Source organism: Pan troglodytes, chromosome X (assembly GCF_028858775.2).
Source record: "Pan troglodytes isolate AG18354 chromosome X, NHGRI_mPanTro3-v2.0_pri, whole genome shotgun sequence".
Classification (NCBI taxonomy): domain Eukaryota; kingdom Metazoa; phylum Chordata; class Mammalia; order Primates; family Hominidae; genus Pan; species Pan troglodytes.
In genome coordinates, this window is record NC_072421.2 from 120,925,103 (window position 1) to 120,946,515 (window position 21,413).

The 21,413-nt window shown below is 37.5% G+C and overlaps 1 protein-coding gene across 7 annotated transcripts in view; it reads left to right on the top strand.

The window, feature by feature from the left end:
* The window catches only part of GRIA3 (glutamate ionotropic receptor AMPA type subunit 3), a 307,537-nt gene that overhangs the window by 235,721 nt on the left and 50,403 nt on the right, over positions 1 to 21,413 (top strand). For all 7 annotated transcript variants that reach the window (XR_010154884.1, XM_054676683.2, XM_063804853.1 and 4 more), the window contains one exon: positions 8,755 to 8,953. Coding sequence is in view for 6 of the 7 variants with exons in the window: in XM_054676683.2 (XP_054532658.1) it covers positions 8,755 to 8,953 (199 nt within the window). In the remaining variant the exon portion in view is untranslated. The remainder of the gene's footprint in view (positions 1 to 8,754; positions 8,954 to 21,413) is intronic.

The following is a 21,413-nucleotide window of genomic DNA, read 5'->3' on the forward strand; positions in this document are numbered from 1 at the left end:
GATCACCTGAGGTCAGGATTTCAAGACCAGCCTGGCCAACATGGTGAAACCCCGTCTCTACTAAAAATACAAAAAATTAGCTGGGCATGGTGGTGGGCACCTGTAATCCCAGCTACATGAGAGGCTGAGGCAGCAGAATCACTTGAACCTGGGAGGCGGAGATTGCAGTGAGCCGAGGTTGCGCCATTGCACTCCAGCCTGGGCAACAAGAGCAAAACTCAGTCTCAAAAAAAAAAAAAAAAGTTATGCTAAGTGAAATAAGCCAGATGCAAAAGGCCACATATCATGCCATTTGAATCCCATTTATTGAATATCTCATATTGTATGATTCTATTTGTCCAGAATAGGCAGTCTACAGAGACAGAAAGTATGTTAGTTGTTGCCAAGGGCTTGCAGGGAGCAGAGAGGGGATAATCAGGGCCAGTATCAGGGTGAGGCAAGTGAGCCTGAGTAAAGCAAGTACAGGGATCACATCCAAGCTTTATTTAAAATTTTGATATTATGCATTAATTTTTTAAATATTGGACTAAAATTCTATTTATCTTGATTAATGAGATTTTGATGCCCCTTTAAACTTTGCATGTGGGGGAGTTGCCTCACTTGCCTCATCCTAGTCCTAGGCCCGCCAGGATTAACTGCAAATGAGCATGAAGGAACTTTTTAGGGTGATAAAAATGCTCTAAAATTGGATCGTGATGATAGTTGCACAACTCTACGTTTACTAAAATCACTGATCGTACACTTGTATTGGTGAATTTTATGGTATGCAAATTTTATCTAAGAAAAGCAAAATATTGAACATGAATGTCCTGAGCCTCACAAACTTAGTCTAAACCTAAACAAATATGGCGGTGAATTCTTAATCATAATACATTGTAGGCGACTGTAACATCTTTATATTTTGAGACAAAAAAGTTGTAGGTTTTGGTAAACTTGAACATTAATCCAAATACTGACCAGAGTCAATTATACAAACACATTAGGGATTTTCATGTGAAATATAAAGACTCAGAAGAGTCCTACCATGTTTTTACAGCATACTTCATTTTGAGGTTATCCACTTGGACCATAAAACATTTAAAAAGAAGCTTTGCAGCATAACTAATTGGTAACCATATTCAGCAGCTTTTTAAAATAGTCTGTATGGGGTATGCCTCATTTATCGAAGTCACACTTTTTTTGGCTTTTCTCAATCTGCTTGATTACATTCTCCAAATTATTTCACTCCCTGTTCCTTTTGTGCTTAGAATGTATGTCATTTTTTGTATTATCTGGGAGTTTATTTTGCTAGTTTCTTTATTTTTTGAAATGTTCACTTCAAGAGACTATGGTTTCTGAATGATCCTATAATTAAATGATTTTTAACATGGCTGGTAATCTATGTTGAGACAATACTACAGAGTCATTAAGGCTCAAGATTTTATTGGTTTCTGTAAGTGAATTTTCAGAACTAAGTTTGTGGTATCCCCATTGGAGTGCTGCATACTACTCTGCATACTCAAAAAGCACTCTTCTCATTTTTAGAAGAATTTATATATATATTGATTCATTAAGTCATAACTTAAAGATTATGGCCTGAAAATGACAAGTTGAACAGGTTTGTTAATGTCTTATAGTAGAATGTAAGCTGTGGCTCTTCTTTGGCACTGAGATATATCAAATGCTTTTTTTCAAAGTATGTATTTTATTATACTAAACTAGACACTGTCATAAAGAGCAATGGCTTTCAAAATTTTTTTACCATGACCCACAGTAAGAAGTAAATTTTCCATCACAACTCAGTATACACATATGTATATAACCAAAGGTTCACCATACTTTACCCTTACGATGTGCAATGCACTCCGATATTTTCTATTGTGTCATTTTTTTTTAATTCTCGTTACAATTCAACCCAGAAATAGGGCACACAACCTACAGAATAACACTAGCCTAGAGTAACAAATATTATTCTTACTATACTTTTAAGTAATAAATTATTGCCTTTATGAGCTCTATGTTTTCCACCATATGGGTGATCCCTCCTCCAATATTGTCTTTTGTGTGTCTTTCGAAATAAATTATACCTTTAAGCCTTTTAATAAAATGTTATGCTTCTTAGCATATTTCTGATATATACTAGTGAAGAGGAAACATGTTTCTCCTTGTCTTGAGAGCTCTATTCATTATATGTTTGTGCTCAATTGTATAACAGCAATCACTGTGATGTTTCTAGAACTATTAACAGATTTAGAAATTTCTGATAATAACACAGTTGTTACTCTAAGATTTGTGGTTGCCTTGACTGCAAACACCAGCAGTATACTTTATTTCTGTTTAATGGCCACGGTTGGAATGCAAACTCTTCAGAAAGCCCAGAATGTGAGCATGCATTATACACTCTGACTTTTCTCAAAATTGAAGCAATTCAAGAAATTATGAGACCACATTTTAAAGTAGAATTTAAGTATTAGAGCAGGAGAAAATGTCAGACATAAATTAGCCCAACTGCTTCCATTTACTGGGGGCAGAGGGACAACAACCACCTTCCCTCAGCTCCCACTGTGTATAGGCACTTTACCTCCATTATCAGGTGGATTTTAATCCTCAAAACACCACTGCAGCGTGGGCATTATACTTATTTTTAAGTTGAAGAAGGTGATAGTCAGATTAAATAATTTGCCCAGCCACACAGCTAATGGCAGAGCCTGAGTACAAACCAAGCTCCAATTCCAAAACATGCTCTTTCCACTTCATGCTGCTTTTTCCCATATCACAGACAAGGGAACAGCACCCGAAGGATGATGTGATGAAATCCAAGGTCATGGAGGTTTTCAGAGGCAACAGTATGATTATTTCCACTACTGCACACTGCCTCCCACTACCAACCTGAAGTTGCACTGTTTGTTCCATTCCTCTCCTCATGCTCAGGCATAAGAGCTGTTTTCCATTCTTTCAACCTCTAAAGAAACTCTACCTTTTTTCTGGTTTTCAATGAAAGAAGGCAGTGAGCATTTAAAATATTATCGAGAGTGTGTATGCTCAAAGTAAGAGACTGGGAAATCAGAAACAAGACATCATGAGAAAAACTGATGGCATCATTACATTTCCACCAAATTATTCACAGCTACCTAGAAGCTTAAAGAGTCTATGTCAATATTAGGTTTGAACTACCATAATTGTTCAGAGTGAATAAGTTTGTTCTACATGAAGCTGGAGGCTGAGCTAACTCTAGAGAAGGTAATCAATATAATAACCTGAGGTTTTGTCCACATACAAACTGATTTATTAGGAGGAGTCGGTGGAAGGTACGAGGAGATTCAATTCAACCTTTTTCCCCCTGAGTGGGGAAGGAGAAGACAGGCAGTGGGTACAGGCAGATGGAAGAAGCATAGTGGTTAAGCACGTGGGCACTGGAGTTAGCCTCACTAGATTCACAATCTGCTTAGCAGTTGTGTAACCTGGGGCAAATCACTAAACCTTGCTAAGCCTCAGTTCTTCATCTGTGAAATAAAAAGCACAGTGCCTAGCATGTAAGTTCTCAATAAATAATAGCTATTGTCATTATTAAATTGGCTGCACATAATCATGCTAGTTTCACAAATACTAACAGCTAATATAACATTTGCATTTTAGTTCCTAAAACTCCTTGGGAATACAGTTGAAATACCAGTTAGTATCAAAGAGCTGACCTCTGATGAGAAATAACCAGCAACATTCCTTCTTGAACTTGCTTTTGTTAAGGATTACAACTCTTGCAAATATTTTTATTGTATTATTCTACTATGTCTTACTGATATTGGCTGGAAGTTATAACTTTATTTTTAATACGAAATTTATTTCCTTTGTAAAACTTGGATAGAACCACTAAGCAGTCCAGAGTCCAAGTCCTTCCAGACAAATGCTCCCCCTGCTGACTTTCTGTGCAGCTGCAGGGACATCTGAGGGCTAGATAAATTGAAGACATGAGAGTTGGGGGAATTATTACAGAGAAAATGGAAAGAACAGATGAACTTGAACCTGATTACTGTGTATAGATGTTTCCAAAGGTGTTACTCTCCTGTTAAGTTTTCAAGATATGAAGTACTTTGTTGAAGAGGGCAGGGGATCTGTCCAGATTAGTTGACACGTAGATCCTCCTTTAAAATGTAAAGTATGTGCAGAATAATAAAAGACATGAAGGGTATAAAATAAATGAGATCAAAGACAATAGGATTTTTGGCTATATTTTAAGCATACCCTTTCCTCTGCTGATGTATGACCACTGTCTTTATCTTACTGCAAATTCACTTCAAAGTAGTAGTGATGTAATAATAAATTAATGAGGTAATAGCAGAATTTTTATTACAACTACTTCATGGATTTTCTGGCTAAAAGCTGTAGTTTTCAGTCTTTGGGACATGGTTACTTACTCCCATCAGAGAACACTGTAAGAACCAAAGATTGATTCTGCACATTTTTTAAAAATCTGCCACAGACATGGCATTAAATGGAGTATAGAAATGATGCATACTTTGGAAGAAAGAAGAGAAAAAAAGGAATGATAAAGAGTTTGTACAATAGAGAAGCAGTTTTCAGTCCCAGCTCTTCATCTTGTAAAGCTAGTAAAGTGAAGATTATAAAATTTACTTACAAGATGAAGGTTATAGCACATAGCTCACTTTTATTATCATTTCAAAGGTCATAAAATATATTTTATTATTAACTCAGAAAATCTAGTTCTTTATTATTACAGATAACAAGAGCATTGTATATTATTTGATGTACGTATTTTGCAGTGCTTTTTATATGTCTGTTTTCCTCTTGTTGCTAATTTACTTTCATTAACTTCACGCCTCCTCTTACATTTCCTCAAAAGGTATGATACGCTTCTTATAATGCACTTTTATAAACACTAAATGTGCAGCATTTTACAGCCATTTCATTATGCTAACCTTGAAATCTGTCTTGTGCAACAAAACTATTTGAAATGAATGTTAAACATTTTGTAGCTGCATTAATGGAGGGAAAGATACTGGAAAATGACAGGTCTTTTTAACTCAACTATAAAGTCTTGTCTTATTTTAATAGATCCTTTATAAAATGTGATGGGATTGACCCATCAGTCACTTTTTATATAACCTCCATGTGAAATGTGAGTTTAAGTGGCTATAGTTTCCCTAATGAGAAAAGGTAAATGTAAAAATGCCTATGGAGCTTCTTCCCTGTAGGTTCCACTGCACTTTTTCTCAGTGAAAGGATTGAGGCACTTATGCTAAACAAGGGAATAAAGTGGTGGAAATTCCATCAAATCTTTTGTCTAAGCTACTACTGTTTTGAGGCGAGAATGTTGAATGCAAGCTTGTGCATTCCACACTGATTCCACTGAAGCTCCTTTTCTATCTCTGCTGAGGTATGCAGGTACTGTTATACCATTTTTATGTGGGTAATCACCCAAATTCTCCATGATCATAGGTATATCATGACATTAACCACAAAATTGCCAAAGTCAATAACCATGTAGACAAGAGGCCATGAAAATGACCATTTTGCATTTAGATTTATTTTCAGTCATGTCAACAACCAACAGCTGAGTCATTCAGATCAACCACATGATGATCTGAGTCAGTACTAAAGTGGCCAAAATAACCAGATTATGATGTGCAGGCTTGATTTTAGATCAGACTGACACAGCCACAGTCCATTAGCCTCAATACAATGGCACAGTGTAATTTCCATAAATTACTGTATTTTTCTCCACATTGTCAAGTAGACAATGCATAAACTACCATTAGTATTCACAGCAGCAAAATATACCTCTTTCCATATCAAACTGTGATTCTGGAATTACTCCAAAGTCAGTTTTCTCCTTGGTCTGGCAAAACCTCATCATTCCAAATAAAAATGACAGTCACAGTTCTGTCCCAAATGAACAACAGATAATAAACAATAATTATACAAATATGTTTGGTTTTCATGCCACTATATTTCTCAGTGTTTGGAGAAAATTTGTACCTTCTATAACTTGCACACCATTTTGGATTTTCTTATACAAAATACGGGTATTTTATACTACAAAAATGTGGGTATTTCTCTCCTAGTGTATAAGTTTAAATGTTTTATTTTCTATTCTGCCTCTCTGTGCCTCAGTTTCTTTATCTGTAAAATACCTCTGTTTGCTTATCTTTAAAATAGTACCTAACCATAGGGATAGAGAATTAAAATAGTTGGCACAGGTAAAGCAATTAGAACAGAGTCTGGCACACAAGAAGTGCTCAATAAGTATTAGCTATAATTGTTATCATTTTTGTTCCTCTATTACTATGGATGTTTCTTTGGAATGTTAATCTTTTATATAGCAAAATTATTTCTAGAGTCAGATCAGTTCAGAATAAATTAAATGTATGTGGCAACAATGAAGAAAGACTCTGAAAGGTTTAAATGCATAATCAAAACACCCTGTATACTTTTAGCATTCAGAAGTGTGACACATTCTTTTCTGACTCATCCAGATGTTTTTACTTCTGATTAAAAGAGAAATGTTCCCAGATGAAATCCTGAGATAGCGTAACTGTTAGAAAAATCTACTGCAAAGCAGATTTTCAAATTCAAAAAGCTAAAAGTGATCATGTTCAGGAAATAAATAAGGGTTGTCTCAGGAATCCAGGGATGAACAGGAACTACAGATTTAAAAAAAATCAAGTCAGTTTGTTATAGTTAACCAATAATAAATATTTATCAAAATACCTGCCAAAATTATTCAGAGTGTAGCATCTAAAACAACTGAGTTTTCCAGAGGCCAGAAAAAGGTTATCTTGGGACACAGGAATTTAAATTTGCTTTAAAGTGGTGAAATGCTGGTACAGACAGAGAAGAGCTTGATTTGCCGGCTCTCAGCCCAGAACTACCCTCTTCCCACAGAGCTTGGAGATATGCCAGGCTCCTACGCCTATTCTTGACTTTATGACAGAGTGGGTTCTCTTCCTGTGAGTTTTTCTGGGCATGGGAGAACATAGCGTAACTAGGATGGAGCTCTGCCACACAGCAGAATTATCCTAAGGATGATGTGGCAATGTTTTATAAAACCTAGGGAGCAGATTTTCATTTCTGCAGACAGAGCCAGCCTTCAGCAACACTGTGAAGGAGATGAAGTTTTCTGAGTACAAGCCATTACCCATCACTGAGCATTCAATTCCCTCACACTGTCCAATAACTTCTTATGGTCCCTGTCTCTGAGGAACACTCATGATGCAGGACCAAACTTGCAACCCTGTCTGCACCTTGAGAGTTTTATAAAGTGCTGCTGCTTAGTCCCAACCCCCAGGGTTATGATTTAATTGGTCTTGAAGCCTAGGCAAGGTTTTTTGTCTTTTTGTGTTGACATGTTTTGACTGAAGCTCCCTAGATGATATTGATATGCAGGCAGAACTGAGAATCACTGATGTAGAAGAACAATGTTTCTCAGTTTGGTCTGCAGACCACTTGCAGCAGAATCACCTGTGATGCTTAAGAAGTGCAGATTCTTGGGCATTCAGCTATTCTGAATCTGCATTTTAACAAACACCTCAGGTAATGCTGATGCACAGTAACATTTAAGAACAAAAATTTCCCCTTATTAAAACTTACCCATCTTCTTTCCCATTCCCTACTAACTGAATAAACAGTGGGTGCTGTTGAAGTAATGTGTTACATTTTGATCAAGCCTCCTGAAAACAACACAGAGCGTGATTCCAATAGAATTTCTCCATCAGACCAGGAGGATGATTTTGTTTTCGTTTTCTGTGTGTGGGGGTGGAAGGGGGTGTGGAGGAAGCAAGCCTTTTGATGCCTCTAATCCCACTATACAGGTAGTTTCCTACTTCACTTGGAGTCTGCCCTGAGTGGTTAAGGCTTAGTTGTCAAAGGAGAAAGTTTCTAATCTCCTGGGCCCCAAAAGCTATTTATATGAAGATGATAAGAAATATTATCATCTAGCTCCTTGCCTTATGGATGACCAACTCCACAAAATAGCAATGTCTTTGTTAAATTTATTAAACTCAAAGTGAATAGTGCTCATTTTCCAGCACCTACCCATTTATCTTCAAGTGAGAAGAGGTTTTTGACTATGTTTCTCTCATGACATTACCTTGTAGCAGTGGTTTTCAACCTTGGTTGCACTTTGTAATCACCTGGTGAGCTTTAAAAAATTTAAATGTCTGCGTCCTACCTCCCAAGTTCTGATTTAATTGGTGGGCCTGAGCATGAGTTTCTTTTTAAGATCCTAGGTGATTTTAATGTGGAGCCAAGGCTGAAAACCATTTGCTTCTACAGGTGTGCCCAGCAAACTTCACAGGAAGAGAACTCAATAAGTTAAATTATTACTTGTGGAAGCAGGAGATGGTAAAAAAATATATATTTTTTTCCTGTAATTAAAAGGAAAAATCCTGCTAGGAGTGCACTTGTAGTCCCAGCTATTCAGGAGGCTGAAGCTGGAAGATAGCTAGAGCCCAGGAGTTCAAGTCCAGTCTGGGCAACATAGAGAGACCTGACCTCATTTTTTAAAAAGAAAATCCTGCTTTGAAACGTGTATAGGCCTGACAAGTATTATGCATGCACCATCATAGTATGCCATCATGACATGGGGTATTGTTGTTAACATGTGACCTTTGTTTAATGTTTTAATTCCCTCACATCATCTATTTCCCTCCTTCATCAGCTATACTGAAACCACTCCTCTTTCCAGAAATAAAGAAAAGGATTTCTTAAACTTAGATCTGGCCCCTCTGGGTCTGGATTTGTTTTTGTTTTGTTTTATAGATCACTCTCCGGGCGCATTGTTGGAGGGGTTTGGTGGTTCTTCACCCTGATCATAATTTCTTCCTATACTGCCAATCTCGCTGCTTTCCTGACTGTGGAGAGGATGGTTTCTCCCATAGAGAGTGCTGAAGACTTAGCTAAACAGACTGAAATTGCATATGGGACCCTGGACTCCGGTTCAACAAAAGAATTTTTCAGAGTAAGTGCTCTGCAGTTAATTGAGCCTGCTGATATTTATTTTATCATCTTCTCACAAAGGCAAGTTCACAGTGCTTTTAAGGGAGAGTTGGGAAAGAGTGGGAATGTTATCAAAGGAGAGCATCTTAAATACTGGGCTGCTTGGTTGGTGATCTACTTCATTGTCGTTTAGAACCAAGACTTGAGTAAGACATAACAAGCTGCATGTCGAGGGCACTGAGTTTAGACTCCCAGGTTTGAATCCCAACCCTGCCACAAAGTGATTGTTTGTCCTTGGGCAAGCCATTTAACTTCTACCAGCTTCAGTCCCCTCACTTGAATAATGAGGGGATTGAACTAAATAATATATATTCTGCTTTCTAGCTTTTACAAAAGCAGTGCTTTTATGTCTCAGAGGTTCACAGAAGTTAGGCAATTGACTCTAAGACTGATGAGTAATGGACTATAAGAAATTACATATTCTATTTTAAATGTTAGTTGTCTATTGAGATGTATTACAATTGTATCAAGTATTTGTGTACATGGTGATAATTTCATTTTCAGGACAGCTGATAATTGTTTTAATTTCTTGGGTAGACGTATTCCCTCAGCTCCTCATAGGCAAAATCTTATTGAGGAAACAGTAAATTGTTCATTAGCAAAAGTTAATAAAGCTATGTAAAGTCTGTCAAGAGGAAAGATGAAAGGAGATTGAAGCAGGAAATGATAGAAGGATAATATGAGGGACAAACCACTTTCACATAAACCATCAAGATCTTTATTCTGTGGTAACTGGACTATTAAGGAAGAATACTAGTAGAGTTTTTAAGAACTAAAATGTTTTTTCAGTTACCCCAACAAGAAAAATATGCTAATTTAGATTAGAAAATGGACACATTCTATAATATTACTACTGCCTGCTACTGTAACCACAGTAACTAGTTGTAGCAATGATCCAGAAGCCACTTGGGTAGTAGGTGGAGTAGTTAGTCACTCTCTCCAACCAATAATCAAGTTATTGGATGACAGATATAATTGCTGATTTTTCCTCAAAGGCCCAGAGTAAACAGATGGTGGTTCTAAACCTCCTTTTTAAATAATCAATAAGAAATACATTTCTACATGTATTATCATGAGATTTGTCCAATTACTTCACAGTAAACCAGGAAGAGTACATTTCTTGACATTACAGAAATTAACTACAAACAGTTTTCACTCCCTGAAAGAGAATGTATTAGTCCTGAGACCCTTTCAAGAATTCTCATTGATTCAAGATATCCATATCTCACCTATACCACCTGTTTACTGACCAGATCATAATCACCAACTGGGAGGAGGGGTCCAATGTTGGTCCAATGAAGACCCTCTGGAACTAATCTGGCCTTGACCCTCACTACTATGGCAGTCCCAGAAGCTTATTTAGAAACAATTTCCTGCCCCCATGAAATCACTCACATTTATCGGGGCTAGAAGCCAGGGATTTCCATCTGATGAGTAGTCAACACATAACCAGCTCCATGGAAATCTGGTTTGATATCAACCTTCAACAGAGCTTATGATAACCATCCCAATAGGCATGAAGTTTCTATATGAAGTAATTAACCACTTAGGATATCAAGACACCAGAAGCTTCTATATGAAGTAATTAACCACTTAGGATATCAAGACACCAGAAGTTTCTGTATGAAGTAATTAACCACTTAGGACATCAAGACACCAGACTTGAACCCTCAGATAAGAGATACTTGTTCCACTGGAAAGCATTTTTCTTTCAAAAACAATTAGAGGTTAGAAAGTTGTGCTTTAAACGGTAATCAATAAACGGCATCAATTCCCATTAGGCTTTCAAAGGCCATTCATCCATATTGCAGGCAAAAGGAGGCTCTCTGGAAAGATGAAGAGATTTATTAGCCCAGAGGCAGAAAGTGTGACCAAATATTCATTGCCCCCATGCCCAGACCCCATCTCCCACTTATTCTGTGTCTTTCTCAAAAACCAGGAAAGCATCTACTAAATCATTCAATCATGATTTCATTGAAGGGCATCATATTACCAGAGCTGATTTGAATCAACATTTAATTCTGAGCAAAGCTATTGCCACATTCTGATTGGTTTGTGGTTTCTAATGCTCATCAATTCCTAGCCAATGAGTAATTCATATGGAAATTGAGCTGTTTTGAAAATCTGATTACACAGGGAGCTGGATATTTCTAAGTATAAGGAAGTACAAATCATTTTCTAGTTCTGGCATGCCACTTTTTCTGTTTCCCCAAATGGTCACTGGTGGCATCATTAAGGACTTGGTGGGGTGGTTCTTCAGGGCAGCACACGAATGTTGATTATCTAAAAGTGGAACTATAAAAGCAGCATAGAAAAACCAACTCCTTTAACCTGCTTATACTGAAAATGTTATCTAGACCCAACAAAGACTATCTTTGATATTCGTGCAATACAGGGTTGTGGGGCCGGCAGCCAATTGGTCTCCAAGCCATTTAAATCCAATGGGGCAAAGAAGGCAGCCAGCAAGAGCACATCATCCTTTATTTAGGGACTTGACTGCCACAGTCATGTCACTTCCCCTTCATTCTTCAGTGATGTCAAGTCATAAAGGCAATTTTAAAAACTAACTCCTGGCCAGGTGTAGTGGCTCACACCTGTAGTCCCAGCACTTTGGGAGGCCGAGGCAGGCAGATCACGAGCTCAGGAGATTGAGACCAGCCTGGTCAACACGGTGAAACCCTGTCTCTACTAAAAATACAAAACTTAGCTGAGCGTGGTGGTGCATGCCTGTAATTCCAGCTACTCAGGAGGCTGAGGCAGGAGAATCGCTTGAACCAGGGATTCAGAGGTTGCAGTGAGCTGAGATCTTGCCACAACACTATACAGCCTGGCAATAGAGTGAGACTCTGTCTCAAAAACAAAAACAAAACAAAACAAAACAAAAAACAGTAACTCACATACACACACACACACACACACAAACACACACATTGGGGATCTCTGATAGCATGCCTTATGAACTTCAGAGGATGAAACAAGATCACATGCAACATTTACAAACATAATATGAACTCATTTCTTCCCGTGCTCACTCTATACTAATACTACAGGGACCAAATTGTAATAACATAAGACAGCCTAGGGCCAGCCCTCTAGTCCTTCCACTAAGAGATAGGAATAAATAAAATAAAATTCTTTTCTAATTGCCCTGCAGACATTTTTACTTGTCGTGAGTAAAGCTGCCATTAAAATGATGGTATTTTTAAATGATTCATTTGTTTCTCTCATTTTCTGAGCTTTCCCTAGCTGTCATCTTACAATCCCATGATCAGTGGAACAGAGGGACCTGTTCCATCAGGAAAGGCAGGGAGCAGAATGCATGCTGCTAGAAGAGACACCTGGAATATTACTATCAACTCTCTTGATTTGAAAACTGATTTCCTTAGACAGCAGCTCCAAAACTATATATCCCAACCAGACGTAGAAGCACATATGCCAAAAAAACAAGTGGACGGCTTTATTGTTGTTGCCCAGAGAAATGCTACAATGATTTGGAAAGCTGCACTGAAATGACCATTCTCCACTAGGTTTTGGAAATTTAACCTGATACAGATTCATGTTAAAAGGTGGCACTGGAAGAAAAAGTAATTCCAAAGTTCTCTCTGCCTGCAGACCTTTAAAAGTATTAGAAAATAACCAGGATGCTGGATTTCTTTTTTTGTGAAAATTGATATTAATATTTTATTAAGATGCATTCAAATAATTATTTATACATTTATATGCATAAACACCCAAAACATTTTATACATGGAATCATATAACATAGTATTCTCTTGCCATTATTTGTTTGTTTTTTAAAACTCAAATAAGTATAGATTTACTTTTTTTTTACTTCATAGTATTTAACTTTACTTCAACTCTATTATTTCCTTTATCAATTTCCTCTTGATAAATGTTTAACCTTTTGAAAATATTTTGGTGTTAACAGTGGTTCAATAAACATTATTTTCCATTGATGTAATAGAATTATTTTAAAATGTTTTTAAATATTTACCCTTCAGTTAGATCCCTTAAAGCACTTAGCCTGTGATGTGACATAAGCCATGTAATGCCCAGCTGCAGACAAAGCTGGCTTCACAAAGTTACAGAATGTAGTAGGCACCTGGCTAAGGAAAACTCTACCCCACCAAATATTTAGCCCCCAGTAGGCACTTTAACAGGAATCACATTTTTTCCCCTTTTTACATTAAATGTCTGATGGTGGAAGAAGGGGACATGTTTGTTCTAAAGTTAATCCTAATGGAAAAGTTAATGGTCCAATATTTTATTTATACCATAATGGACAATTTTTCTCTTTCTCATTTGCTGAACTTCATGCAAGGCTCTTGTGTTTATTTGGGCACAACTCCAGAGGCCTTCATTCTTATTCTCACCTGACTGGATGGCCCAGCCAGGTCATGTATAACCTGTGATATGCCTGTGCATATACCTGTGTGCGTAGGCTGCTGAGGCCCTGGTATTTGGTTTAGTTTGTTGCTTACTTTGCCGTTGCTTGGTTTCTTGATTCTCTAAAAGAATATAAGGCAGAAAAATCCCAGAGAGATGTTTCAGAGTTTCAGAACAGTACCATTGAAGATACTAGTCACACTGAAGCTTACAAAAGTTACATATAAGAGAACAAAGACTTCTTTCATCATTTAGACAGTTGGTTTGACAAAGGTTTTCAGCAAATCACATCACCAAATAAGAAACTAAACTTGCTGACTTAGCCTATTGCACTAACCACTAAACTCAGCTTCCTCCCTTAGCTACACAGGGAAGAAACACAGGGGGGAAAATGCCACCCTTTTTGAAACAAGCAAACTTTTGGAAAATGGCCAGGTCTGGAGGCTGACTTGTATAGTGCATCATTTTATGAGATGTATACCACACCCAGAAACCTTGCAGAAATCATCATGACAGAGATGAGATCATCTCAAAACTTTCTGATTTTATGTGGTGATCATTTGCCATGCTGGTAGAAGGTTTTATGAGAACTTAAATGCTCTCTTCTGGAAATAGGCGGTAATTCTAGAATCCCAGAAAATTTAAATCCATGTCAGTTTGATATGTTTGGACAGTTGACAGGGAAATAGTACTGTTTTAATTCCATGTATATAGGGCATAAAGACACATATTAAAATAAGAAATAAGGACCAGATCAGAATGAAGCACCATAATGTTAATGAAAGCAATAAGTTCAAGGGATAATTTTATAAAACTGTCATTAGAGTATTTGCCAAGGAGAGAGTTGCATTATCTCTATCATATCTCTTATTTCACTATACCAGAGCCTGCATAACAGCAGTGATTATTTTACGACTTAAGACAAATACTTTATTTATTCTAAGAACACATTGATATACAACTTATATATCACATATAAGAAGTCAATTGTCTCTTTTTGTATTAGTTTTGATCAGTTAGCTGATGAAGTCTTTGAGTCTTACCCCAATGCCGGATGCCAGATTTCGTTTCCAGATACTTGGCCATATCCCCATTACAGAAAGTTTGGGGGATAAAAGGAATTCTTTTTAAAAAATGAAATGTTTAACATTAATTTAAACCTCTTTAAGAAAGTAAATATAAAAGAAGAGGAGTAGAGAGAGTGGTGACTTGCTCCAGTGCCCTAGGCAAGGCAGAAGAATTGAACTTTATTAGGAGACCACTAAGGGGACTGTCTTGTCTCGTGAGTTACAGGCATTGTAAGCCCTGTGAAGCACAGCTGAATTACTCATGAAGAATGTTTTGTCTCAACACAAGACTCTGATTATTGTCTTGGTCATTATAGTTTTTCATTTTTTTTAAGCACAGGCAGCGAAAGGAGGGGTTCTGCCATGCTGATTTGAAAAGGAGTCCCTGCTAATAGCATTTCGATTCTGCTTACACATTCACAACCACACACATACACAAAGCATTTTCAACTGGGTCTACATTTCTTCAATATTTATTGGCTATCTATAACAGGGCTTTTGAAGTATATGCAGGAAGGGAGAAAAATCTTTCCACAAGCGCACCTATGCAGAGTATGCTGACATTTTGACATAATCCAGAGAATCAACCATTAATCTTTAAGCTTTATTATAATTGAGCTATGTACACAACAGACCTCCCTGACACCTTAATCCATCCCCTTGCCTTAGGAAACACATCAAAATGTAAAAATCTTTTGTTAAAAATTTTTCTCACCAAACACCATGGTGAATTTAAGATCTTAACAGACAATATACCTGGAAAACTGCAGCCAAATTTTATTTGTTTGAAGACACATATAATGTGACCAAATGTTTGAGGATACATCCAAACCATGCACTAGGGGAACACATAACAGCAACAGCAACAGATGAGTTGACAGTAAGGGTAGTAGGTCAGGGACATCTGCTGTACATACTACTTGGCAGTTTTAAAAAAAGAAAACTGTCTTTCAATTTTGACATGGCTGTTTTGATGCTGTCTTATTTTTTTTTAAGTCTTACTTTCCTATGTTATATAATACACAGCAAGAGCCATAGACCTTATAGGTCAAGACTGGAGACAGAGCAACAGCCACAGGTGAGGATGCTGAGGCCTGGCCAAAAAGGCCTCTGGAAAAGGGAAAGATGCAGTAAGACCACCGTTGGCTTTTCCCATCCTTCAGCAGCTAAGAATCTGTGGCTCCATAGCTCTTCCTTTCAGGCAAGTCTCAGCCTGGCTGGAAAGGACAATCTCCAAGAAAGTAGAGGTTGACCTGACAACTATGCACGCAACTGAAAACACATCTAATATCTGCCTCCAAGAGAAAGGAAAGCATTTAGCAATAAATACAAGCTAATAATATGCCTGATATTCCATTATTTATTCAGCAGTCTTTCAGTAACTTTTGAGCCAAGCTTCATGCTAAGCATTGACGATCATACATCTTATAAACAAAATTAAATTCCTATCTTTTGCCAAATTACCTGAAAATACCTAGACAGGCTTTTTCACCATATTTGGAGACAGATTAACTTAAAATATAGGTATCTCACATAACTAGATGACTTTCCCTCCAGGGAAGCTGGTGGTGTTTATTTCTATGGAGCTACTTCCCAGCATGGGCCAATCTATGGGTATGCTCCATGGTGACTTAGCAGCAGGGTTAATGATTCCCTGTAACCTCAGTAGGAAGATCAGCTAGTTTATGAATGAAACAGAAATGGCCTCTACCCTCTTGGAGCTCACAATCTAGTGGACCATTAATTTTCAACACACATTCACATACATTACTACACAATCCACACAACAATCCTGGGGCAGCCAGAACAAGTATCATTACACCTGTTTCATAGAGGAGACAAATGAGGTACATGACATTGTGGTTTGCTGAATGTCACTCAGCTCAATGGAGAAAAGCTGGCACTAGGATCCTGATGCTCTGAGTCTCTAATGCAGCACATGTTAAGGCATCTGTATCATCTCCTGGTTGATCTATGTTTTTATTCCCCTTGATAGATCAATTAGAAAAGGAAATCTATGCCTACTTTTAAAAGACACTTCCCATGCTCTGACAACTTCAAAGGGTTCCAAGATAAGAAGGCAAAGAAAGGCATCTATAAAGCTAGAGTGAATGCCATAAATGGAGCAAACCTCTATTATTACATGGCTTGTTATAGTTTCTGACATGCTAAGGGTTATGTCATGTGTGTAGATGAAACTAGAAAGAACAAGAGAAAGATGAATTGTTTCTAGTTCCACATCCACTGATGACTTTCTTATTTTTCTTTGGGTAAAGAATATTTGGTCTCAGTTTCTTCATTTATCAGGGAGAATATTCCTTGCTCTACTGTCCTTATGGGGTTGGTGAGAGGCTAATATCACAAAAGCTCTTTAAAAGTATGAAGGTGTCTACAAGTCCCAAGAAACATTAGGAAAAGGGCCCAGCAATAGAGCAATTAAAACCTAAAGACTCAGGGGGAGGGAGAGCATCAGGATAAATAGCTAATGTATGCAGGGTATAATACTTAGGTGATGGGTTGATAGGTGCAGCAAACCACCATGGCACAAGTTTACCTATGTTATAAACCTGCACGTCCTGCACATGTATCCTGGAACTTAAATAAAATAAAATAAACCTAAAGACTCTCCAGACACAGTTCTGTAGAGATGTGAGGGGTACTTCACAAAAATAAAATAAGATAATCTCTCTGCTTTCTTGATGGAAGAGATGTGGGTTTGTTTTTTGTTGTTTTTTGTTTGTTTGTTTGTTTTTTTCTGGCTTTGGGAAGAGAAAGAAAGCTCATTCAATATTTTCCCCATCCTCTTGATCCCACTTCTACCCTTAAATATAAAATATTACTATTGTGCTCATCTCCTAGTTGATCCATCTTTAGCTATTCCTTTGTGGCCTGCAGATTCAACAACTTCAATATGCACAATTTAGAGCTGCCCTTGAAGACCATCTAGAAACTTTAGGTGCTTCCAAGGTGGCCTGCCGGCCATCTGCCCAAAGTAACCAACCATATGGATTTTATTAAACTATCTCCATTAGTCCTCCAAGGTAACCTACTTGTTTATGAGAGCGTTTCACAGCCCAGAAAGCCTAAGGGGGTTAAGTCTCCATTCTTTCTGAGGCTGCCAACTCTCACAGACAGCATCAGGGTAATTAACATCACACAGGACCCCCAGATCTTTGTGAGAACTCTGAAACTCTGTTTCCTAGAAGAACTCATCTAAGGATCTCACTTTCTTTTCTTATCTGACACAGTCAAATCATCTAATAGCCTTCCAGTTAAAGGAATGAGGCCCATCTCTTCAATTAGACTTTACTTGAGTTCACCTGGCAAGCCTGTGTAGGTTAATTATTTACAGTCCTCCTTCATGCAGAAGCCTAAAAACTTGACCATAAGGATCAAGTAAAATTCGACTTAGGAAAACTCAACTAACAAGAACAATTAACTGGAATGCTTGGTTGCACTCCACTTTTGAAAGGAAAAGGCAACTTAGACACACAAAACCTTGATAAGAAATTTTTCCCCAAAAGCCTACTAGATGATGTCCTGCAGTCAGATTCATTCTAGTCTTCAACATCATTCACACTTTGGTCAGAGAGTAAATGTATTGAATGTTTATCATAGCAATTTAGGCACCAGGTATACAGTACAGGAAACATGACAGAATCCTTACCTTTAAGGAGCTTGCATTCTGTTGGAAGGAGACAAACCATAAACACATAAAAAATAGATGTATAGAATAATTCCAGGTACGGATAGGTGCTCCAGGATGCTATAATAAAGAATGACTTAGGGTTAGAAAAATATTTTAAACTGGGAGCTTGGGTTGGATGGAGGGTTTAGGGAAAGACTCATTAAGGAGGTAACATTTTATTAGAGACTTAAATGATAAGAAGAGGCAGCTATGTGAAAATCTGATGGAAAAGTATTCCAAACAGAAGTCATGCGAAGTACAAAGGTCCTGGGGCAGAAACAATCCTGGAATGTTTAAAGGAAGGAAGAAAACCACTGTGGCTGAAGAATAGTAGCCTACATTAGAATTATAGTGATGGAGATTGTGTGAAGGAATCAGATTTATGATTCATTTTGGAGGTAGAGTCACAGAATTTGCTGATGGATTGGATAACATTTATGAGCAAAAGGAAAGAGCCAAGGATGACTCTCAGATTTTGGGCCTACATCCCTTTTCAGTAATCACTTATGAAATCTATAGTCACAAGGGCTGAAAAGGTATACTAGGACTGGTTAAGAAATTTTCCAAAGCATTGGAGAACGTTAGCTGTCTGAAGGGAAGATTGCCGTTGTTGTAACTGTTTTAAACATATCTATTGAGATATAATTCATATATCACACAATTCATCCATTTAAAGGGTATAATGGTTTTGTTATATCACATTAGTTTTTTTAAGTTGTGATAAAATATATTTAACAAAATTTGCCATTTTAACCACTTTTAAGCACACAATTCAGTGGCACTAATTGCATCCAAAATGTTATGCAACCATCATCACTAATTCCAAAATATTTTCATCACTTCAAATAGAAACTCTATAACCATTAATCAACTTCTCATTCCCTCTTCTCCCAGGCCCTGGAAACTTCTAATCTATTTCCTGTCTCTATGAATCCACCTATCTAAGTACCTCATATAAATGGAACAATATGTCCTTTTCTGTCTGGCATATTTCACTTAGCATAATGTCTTCAAGCTTCATACATGTTATAGAGCTTCATTCCTTTTTAAAGGCTGAATAATATTCCATTGTATGTATATGCCACATTTTGCTTATCTATTCATCTGTTGATGAATACGTGACTATTTGTGAATAATGCTGCTATAAACATTGGCATACAAACATCTGTTCAAATCCCTGCTTTCAATTCTTTGGATATACACCTAGGAGTAAAACTGCTGGATCAAAAGTCAATTCTATGTTTATCTGCTATAACTTTTTTTTTTCCAAGATGGAGTCTTGCTCTGTCACCCAGGCTGGAGTGCAGTGGCACAATCTCAGCTCACTGAAACCTCTGCCTCCTGGGTTCAAGCAATTATCCTGCCTCAGCCTCCCAAGTAGCTGGGATTACAGGCGCATGCCACCACGCCCAACTAATTTTTGTATTTTTAGTAGAGATGTGTTTTTACCATGTTGGCCCCTGACCTCATGATCTGCCTGCCTCAGCCTCCCAAAGTGCTGGGATTACAGGCGTGAGCTACCGCACCCGATCTGCTATAACTTTCTAAAAGTCTATTTTGAAATAAAATAGATGAGGGCATCTTCTGTTCTGTTTTCTTCTCATTCCTGTTTAAACAATCTCAGTCTTGAGGCAATAGATGTTTCTGCTTCAGTAGGAAGAGGGATGCTGGATAACTGGTGTTGAGGGCAGATCTGTAGTTAATATCACAAAGTTTCATCTTGATATCATGAATGAAGTTGAGGAGGAGGTATATGTATGTATGCATGTGTCAAAAAAGATCTAAAGCCTTGTCTACACCACACATTTATACAAAGCCTTGGACATTTTAGTTAGTGGCCCCGCCTTTTAGCAAAAACTTAGGGGAGCATGCTTCCCTTTTCTGTGTTTGGGTTGCAACTCTGGTGCCTCAGCAGGATTGCACTAGCATGCAGGCAACGGATGATAAAAATGGAACTCATTGTCCTCCCTCTGTTTTAAATGGTTTAGAATGTTACCTGTTGGAAGAGAGGGGCTTGGATAGAGATAATCTATTGCATTTCTCTCCAGTCCTGATTGCACGAATCTATCTATAAGCTGCCCTCAAAACTGATCTTCTATCTGTATACTCTGTGGTGACCTAATGAAGATGTCCCTGAACGTGGTTAACTTCTATGCCTAGAGAAATCTGAATTCCAGAACTGAGTCTTAATTCCCAGTTTTATCAGAATTCTTATGTGTTTATAGCCTGATTTATTTGACTCTCAACTTTACTTCCTTTGAGTCTGGTCTGGGTTACAGACTATTATTTTTATGAGAAATATTTTATTTTGTTTTTTTTTAATTAAGGTACGTTACAAATAAAACTTACATATCCTGTCATTCTTGGCAATATGAATTCACCTTGAGGGCATTATGCTAAGAGAAATAAGTCAGGTATTGAATGAATTATCTAATACCTAAATCCAATAAGCAAAAATAGTCTGTTAGTTATCTCTCTGTTAGGGGTATGCTTGTTACACTCAACTCATATTCTTGTTCTTTTTTTTTATTTATTTTCATTTTAGGTTTGTGAAGGTTTGTTATATAGGTAAATGTGTGTCAAAGGGGTTTGTTGTATAGATTATTTCATCACCCAGGTATTAAGTCCAGTACCCAATAGTTATCTTTTCTCCTCTCCTCTCCCTCTTCCAACCTTTCATCCTCAAGTAGACCCCAATGCCTGTTGTTCCCTTCTATGTGTTCATGTGTGCTGATCATTTAGCTGCCACTTATAAGTGGGAACACATGGTATGTGGTTTTCTGTTCCTGCATCAGTTTGCTAAGGATAATAGCCTCCAGCTCCATCCATGTTCCCACAAAAGACATGATCTCATTCTTTTTTATGGCTGCATAGTATTCCATCGTGTATCTGTACCACATTTTCTTTATCCAATTGGTCATTGACGGGCATTTAAGTTGATTCCATGCCTTTGCTATTGTGAATAGTGCTGCAGTAAACATTCATGTTCATGTGTCTTTATGGTAGAATGATTTATATTCCTCTGGGTATACACCCAGTAATGGGATTGTGGAGTCACATGGTAGTTTTGCTTTTAGCTCTTTGAGGAATTGCTACACTGCTTTCCACAATGGTTGAACTAATTTACACTCCCAACAACAGTGTATAAGTGTTCCCGTTTCTCTGCAACCTCACCAGCATCTACTATTTTTTGACTTTTTAATAACAGTCATTCTGACTGGTGTGAGATGGTATCTCATTGTGGTTTTGATTTGCATTTCTCTAATTATCAGTGATGTTGA